At 37.9% G+C, this 7,958-nt stretch overlaps 1 gene segment (V, D, J or C); it reads left to right on the forward strand.

Annotated features, from left to right (window-relative positions):
* The first annotated feature begins 1,307 nt into the window (after positions 1-1,307).
* Positions 1,308-1,908, forward strand: LOC101441197 (immunoglobulin kappa variable 3-20-like). The segment is given in 2 exon segments: positions 1,308-1,381; positions 1,565-1,908. Coding segments are annotated over 2 exon segments (393 nt in total).
* Positions 1,909-7,958: the final 6,050 nt, after the last annotated feature.

A 7,958-nucleotide genomic window follows, 5' to 3' on the forward strand; every position in this document is an offset into this window, starting at 1 on the left:
AATTGTTAAAGTGTCCTAAATTTTCTCTTACCTTTGACTGTTCGTGCAGAGGGTTGCTCCTGAAATGGACCAGGTTCACACGGCCCTACCTTTCCTGAGTAACAGCTTAGCTCAGAGGAGGAAATCTCAAAGAAGCAGGTTAGTAATGGCTACAGAAATGTTACTTGTTTACTGTGCAACCTCCCAATAAAATGAATCATTCTCCTTGTTTATAATTTAATGCCCTTTGCATAGAAGTGTTCATGATATTGTTATCTGCATAGTTCTAAAAGTATCAATATTGTTGGGTAGGAATAAATGAAGAAGTGCTCTATGAGGCCTTGGGAACTGAAGCCATTTTACCTATGACCACTAGGTGGAGGTGTTACATTTCAGGTCTGCTACTCCTTACATTAGTGATTTTAGAAAGTGATCGATTTATTTTTTTTCTCTTTCTTTCTTTTTTTTTTATTATTGATTCTGTAAAAATATTACATTAAAAAAATATATATGAGGACCCATTCAACCCCACCACCCCCACCCCACCACTCCCCCCCCCAGCAACACTCATTCCCATCATCATGACACATCCATTGCATTTGGTAAGTACTTCTCTGGGCATCTCTGCACCTCATGGTCAATGGTCCACATCATGGCCCATACTCTCCCCCATTCCATCCAGTGGGCCCTGTGAGAATTTACAATGTCCGGTGATTGCCTTTAAATTACAGTCATAAGGATGAATTGTACGTATTTGGTGACTCATTTCTGGGAGTTATATTGTAGTAAGGGCAATACAGAGAACTTGTTTTGGATATACTAAGTGTGGTTCCTTTGGTATGTTGGAGAGGAACTTCAAATATCTGTTTAAAATTTAGAACACACTGAGATAGATACACCATACGTGCACTACATCTTAATCTATCCAATGATATGAGTATAATCCATCTAGGATTTTGGCACCATATTTATAACATTTAATTGAGATCTGATATTACACTTATAGATGCATGTATTTTATTACAAATTCATTTTGTTTCCAAGATGGGTGCAGTTGATTTGAAAGAGTACAATTGCTGATAAAATATTTCATTTTCTGAATTGTGCTGAATACTGTTAAAAATTGTAGTAAGTTGATTTCTTGCCTTTTGCAGGCATGTAGTTACATTTCCTGTGGTCATGATATTTTATCTCCTTCCGTTATTGTCTTTACAACTCACTGCACATGTTCATTTGACTTTATACTCTCTATTGATTTGCATATGCTCCTCAGGGACTTGGTTGTCTGCTCAGAGCTCTATTAATGCAGTTTCCCTGGAAATGGGACCTCAGTGCACTATACAGGTTGGAAAGATGATGTCACATTCCCAACTGCTCATCATCCTGGTGTTCTGGGCCTCAGGTGAGAAGTTTAGAAGGAAATTATATTCATAAATATGGAGAACTGTTTTAACATGCAGAGAGAGCAAACCATTTCATCCAAAGCAGATCTGAATATATATGATAAATAAGAAAACCTACGTTTAGATACATATTTTATCGATTTGTGATTAAATGTATGCTCTATGTTCTTTTCTGGCTGCAGGTGCCAGTGGGGCCATCATGATGACCCAGTCTCCAGGCTCTGTGGCTGCATCTGCAGGAGAGACCATCACCCTCAAGTGCAAGGCCAGTCAGAGTGTTAGCAGCTACTTAGCCTGGTACCACCAGAAACCAGGACAGGCTCCTAAACTGCTCATCTATGGTGCATCCACCCGGGCATCTGGGGTCCCAGATCGATTCAGTGGCAGTGGGTCTGGGACAGATTTCACTCTCACCATCAGCAGATTCCAGCCTGAAGATCTGGGAGATTATTACTGTCAGCAGGATAAGAGCTCTCCTCCCACAGTGCTTCAACCTCGAACACAAACCTCCTCCCCAGGGCGGTAGGGCAGTGAGTCTTGCAGCACCAGCTGCTTCCTCCTCAAATAGACTTGAATATGTTTGCTTCCTCCATCTGTCTGAGAAATCACATCCTTTAGGGGACTGTGCCATAGAAATCTTTTTTTTTTTCACTTGGCAAGTTCAAGTGAAAGGGTGAATTGACCCTCTAGGCTAGGGTCTTGTAAAATTTACACCCTATGGATTGATTCTCTATTCATTGTATCTCCTTAATGGTTAAAAATTTATCGTCTTCTTTCCTTCTCCCCCATTATCCTCCTAGTCTGGTCCTTCCCACGATTTAAATCCTTGGTTCTTCATATGCAAAACTTCCCCTGTGGAAGGTCATTTTCCTCCCTTACTCTTTCCTTCCTTGGACCCTTTGACATCCAAGCCTTTCTTTTCGGGTGTCACAAAAGATGATTGATTTGCTACTCTACCTTGTTTTTTTTAATTTAGGTAACTATTTCTGTTTCTTATTGCCATCAAATAGTAATTTTGAGTGCCTTAATATACTATATTCATTGAAGAATGCTTAGGTTATAAGGGATGATGCTCAGCCAATGACATATGTTGATTTCAGTTTGGCCACTGTTCGCCGGGTGGAACTGAAAGTTCCACTCCCAAAATATGGGGGAGGAAAAGACAGTTGGGCCCCAAATTCAGCTACTGATGAGTAAATTCAGTGGGCAAAAATATAACCCTAAGAACAGCTAAAGTTTGAAATTGGTCAAGTGAGAAAGAGGCCAGTAGCTGGCATCTTAACTCTGCACCTGGCAGAGGGGAAGTGGGGACGACTGAAAATCACAGTGCAGTGGGGACTGGTTTTGTTCCATCCAGGTCATATTGCAGTTCTAGGCTAGGCCCCAACCCCACCTCTACAGGGAGGAAGTGGGGCCTGTGGCAGCCTCTCTAGGAAATTACTGGCCAAGTCTCAGAGGCATTTGATCACCCAATGTTGGCAATGCAAGTTGCCCAGGAGCAATTCTGTGGCTGAAATTGGAAGCTCCATTCCCAAAAACAGGGGAGGAGGAGATGTTTGGCCACCACTTTCAACTACTGGTTAGTAAATTTGGCTCACTAAAGTATAACCCTAAGAACATCTAAAGATTGAAACTGTTGAAGTCTGAAAGAGGCCATTACCTTCCATTTTGACCCCGACCCAGCGTGAGCGGAAACCTGGCTGAACAAAAGTCATAGAGACTGTAGGAACCTGTTTATTTCACCCAGATCACCCTGCAGCCTTATCCCAGTCTTCAGCCCAACTTCTTGCACGGAGGATGCTGGCAGACACTGCACAAGCCTATCCAGGTAACCACAGGTACATTTGACTTGCAAAAACTGAATAATCAAAATTCTACCAGGGCAACTGTGGTCATCTTTGGACCTGAATTGTATAGATTGTTGCCCACACTTGCAGCTAACCCCTACCCAAGACAATGGAGAAAGGGTGTGAAGCTTCATTAGTCTCTCTGGGCAGCTGCAGTCTAGGCCTGCACAATTTGTATTATTTCACAAAGCTGTCCCTACTCCTGGCAAAGGAGAAAGTTGGGAGAAGCTTCCTTGATACCTAATGCAATGAGGGCAGCTTGAGCCTCCATATCTTGTAACACCAACTACATCCTTGGATCCTGTTGCACAACCAGCAAGGGAGAAAAGGCAGGAAGCCTGAACCTAATGAGAAAAACTGCACCCAGAATAAATACTCTAGTAAGCCAGATGCCACGACAAAACCAAAAGTTATAATCCACACCAAGAAACAGGAAGATATGGCCCAGTTAAAAGAACAAGAAAAGCCTCTAGATGACATAAAGGAGTTGAGACGACTAATCATAGATGTTCAAACAAATCTCCTTAATAAATTCAATGAGATGGCTGAAGAGAGTAAGAATATTAAGAAGATGTTGGATGAGAAAAAGTAAAATTTGAAGAAAAATAGCAGATCTTATAGGAATGAATGGCACAATAAGTCAAATTAAAAAATATTGGAATCATAAATAGCAGATTTGAGGAGTCAAAAGAAAGGATCGATGAGCTTAAAATATGGCCTCTGAAAGTGAACATACAAAAGAACGGATGAAGAAAAGAATGGAAAAAAATTGAACAAGGTCTCAGGGAACTAATGACATATAAAATCGTGCAAACATACATGTCATGGGTGTCTCAGAAGGAGAAGAGAAGGGAAAAGGGGTAGAAGAAATATATGAAGAAATAATGATAGAAAATTTCCCAATCCTACTGAAGGACCTAGATATCCATGTCTAAGAAGACAATGTACTCCCATTCAAAATACTCCAAATAGACCAATGTCAAGACACACATTGATCAAAATGTCAAATGCCAAAAAAAAAAAAGTCAGAATTCTGGGAACAAGATAAAAGCAAGGCAAAATAATAAGGATACCCAATAAGACAGAGTGCTGATTTCTCACAAAATACCATGGAGTCCAGAAAACATTGGTATGATATATTTATGATAGTACAATAGAAAACTTCCACTCAAGAATCTTATATTTGGCAAGATCATATTTCAAAAATGAGGGTGAGTTTAGAATATCAGAGATAAACAGAAGCTGGAAGAATTTTTAAAGAAGAGACCAGATTTTCAGGAAACACTAAAAGGTGTGCTAGAACCTGAAAAGAGAAGACAGGAGAGAGAGGCCTGGAAGAGAGTCTAGAAATGAAGATTATCTCAATAAAAGTACCAAATGTTAAAAGAGTGGTGAAAATAAAATATGGCAGAGAACACTCAAATAGGCAGGAATAAACTTAACCAATGATAGAAAGCACTAGTATTCAGAACACAGCAACTCAGTGTTAAAAGAAATAAGAAAATGGCCTAAATAACTGGAAGAACATTCCATGCTCATCCCTTGGAAGACTAAATATCATTAAGATGTCAATTCTACTCTAATTTATGTATAGATTCAATGCAATCCTGAAAAAAATTCTACCAGCATTTCTTTTAATTGAAAAAGCAATTATCAAATTTATTTGGAAGGGTAAGGGGTCCTGAATAGACAGAAACATTTAAAAAGGAAAAGCAAACTGTCATCTCCAGATTTTAAACTATGTTATCTAGCTATAGTGGTTAAACAGCATGGTACTGGCATAAAGACAGACACAAAGATAAATGCAATCCAATCGATGCTTCAGAAACAGACCTTCACATGTATGGCCAAGTGATTTTTGACTAGCCTGTCAAATCTACATGTCTTGGGCAGAACAGTCCATTCAACAAATGGTGCTGAAAAACTGGATACCTATAGCCAAAAGAGGAAATGAGGACCCCTATCTCACACCTTATCCAAAAATTAATTCAAAGTGAATCAAAAACCTATAAATAAAAGCAAGAACCATAAAGCTTCTAGAAGAAAATGTAGGAAAATATCTTCAAGACCTAGTGGTAGGTGGAAGATTCTCAAAGGAGATAAGAGGAGGCCAGGTATGGACTACTGATATTTAATGCATGTAGAAGTTTTAATTAACTTTACTGCATAAGTGTGGATATGTATAGAGTGGATGATAGTACATAGAGACTAATAAATGGGGATTTGGCTGAAAATGGTTGTCTAGGGATGTAAAAGCCAATCGACAGAATGCTAGAGAATACTCTAGGAACTGAATAGCATGGCAAACTAAGAGGTGGATGGGAATTATACTTTATGGTACAAATGCAAGAGTGCCCTTTGTTAGCTAGGGCAAATGTACATCATTATTGCAGGGTGGTGGGAATGTGTGGAAACATGGGGAAAATACAGCGGGAGTGAACTATGGATTGTGGTTAGCAGTAATAATAAAATATTCTTGCATCTATGCCAAAGATGTACTTTGTTGATAATGGGTCAGTATGCAAAATGTGTGCCAAATGTACACTATGGAGGTGGTAATAATCAGATCACATTGTCTTACCTGTAGCAAATATCCTGCCACAGTGTGGTGTGTTGATAGAGGGATGTTGTTTGGGAACTCTGCACATGTACATGATTGTTTTATTGGATTATAACTTCTATCATAAAAATATATTAAAAATAATAAGAGGGTGTTTTTGGGGAAAATACACCAAATGTAAGATAATGACTATAATTAGTAGTAAGATTTTGACAATATTCTTTCTTCATGTGTAACAAACGTTTCACGACAATTCAAGGTGTTGGTGGAGGGCCAATGTATGGGACTCCTGTATGATGTTATGTGTGTTTGCTTTGTACGTCCACAACTTCTACTATACACTTATTGTTTTTGTATCATCATATATATATGATACATGTATAATAATAATAATAGGATCGTTTGGGGGAAATACTTTAGTTAGTAGTAATATATTGACAATGCTGTTTAATAACTAGCTAAAAATGTCTAACAACAATGCAAGGTACTGATGGTAGGGTGAGGTATGAGAGTCTTGTATGATATTATATATGTTTGTTTTATAAGTTCATAGTTATTACTATACATCTATCATTTATGTAAGTTTCTGTATGACTGATATAACTCAATATATTTTAAAATGTGCATAACTGGAAAATAATTTCATAGACTGAAATAACTGTTGACTTAATGTTATCTGTTCATTCAACAGAAACTTTTAAGTTGCACCTCTTTGCTTGACTCAGTGAGACTTTGCTACAAAGCAGTATAAAAATCCAAATTTGGAATATGTGTGTTCCTGACATAGCTACATGGAAGTTTCCAAGCAGTTTATAAGATGAGACAAGTTAGGAGCAATTCAATCTAAAATTTGATTAAAATGATGGGTTGAAATCTATTTGGGTAGCTAGAGATATTCTTTTTAAAATCAATAAAAAATTTCCATTAAACAACTATTTATTGCTTATAGGATGGATGACGTATGTGTGGCAGGTTGAATAATGTAACTACAGTGAATTATACATCTTTTTATTTTATATTAGAAAAAATAGGTGAGGTATTATTGAAAATTTAATACCTGATATATAGGAGTATGAGGTATTAAATTTGCCCATATCGTCTCTCCATTTGACATATCATTAGACAAGAGGGTCCTCCACAGATCTTTCCAGGATATTCCCATCTCTGTTCCTCATTTCTGCTCCTTGTTTGAAGTGATCCATATGCACATGCCTAATGTGTTTTCACTTGCAAGAGTTATCATGTCTCTCTTGACCTTTTCTCCAGTTCATTCTTCCTTTACAGTTGATATCTTAATTTTAGCATCTTTTGCAATCTGGACAGATGGAGTATTATCCAAATCATAATTCATAGTTCCTCTTTACTTAACAGTTTTTTTTTCCCTTTACCATTTTACCTTTCCTCCTGTAGTTTACACATGTAGAAAGATGAACCTGGGACATGGTGTGAACTCTTCGCTTGGAAATCTCCTAGGCTATGTGTACAAGTTTATGGATTTTGAGTACTGCTTTTTACACAAAAAACTCTCAGACAAAATTCAGCAACGTTCTGATTCTATATAAAAGGATTGCCATGTTCCCCCTTTAAGGTAACTGTTTGTCATTTCCTCTGAGCCCTCAATAGAAGCAAACATCTATATTTCCACCAATGTTCTGCTTGAGGAAATCTAGGCTTTACCAGAGGCCTCAAAATCCTTCCATTCTTTTCCCATCAACAATTTTAAAACTCACTTCCAGATATTTGGTATTTGTTATAGCACCACCCCATGCTTGGTACTAAAATCTGTCAGGATTCTACCACATAAAGAGAACATAAGACCTATATTAAGAGTCTTCTTGCAATGAACAATTTGATTGTTGTGGCTGACTTGCTTCAGTCCTCAAGGATTCTAATTACTGTCTTAAACGTTTTAATACCACTTTATTTTCTATTTTTGGTCAAATGTCCCTCCAGTGAGAATATATATGATGGCATTGGGGGGCCAGTGTTTTTATCCAGGCAATTCTCCTGTTTGAAGTTTTAACTTAATCACATCTACGGAAATTTTACATATGATGTAACTCATATAGGATCCCAGGATTATGATTGTTTCATATGGTCTCCTTCAGGTGAGGACAAAAACACAAAAAGATATCTTCAGGCATCCTGAGTCTTCTAGGATCTTCTTGA

The sequence above is a fragment of the Dasypus novemcinctus genome, chromosome 17 (genome assembly GCF_030445035.2).
Source record: "Dasypus novemcinctus isolate mDasNov1 chromosome 17, mDasNov1.1.hap2, whole genome shotgun sequence".
NCBI classification, from domain to species: domain Eukaryota; kingdom Metazoa; phylum Chordata; class Mammalia; order Cingulata; family Dasypodidae; genus Dasypus; species Dasypus novemcinctus.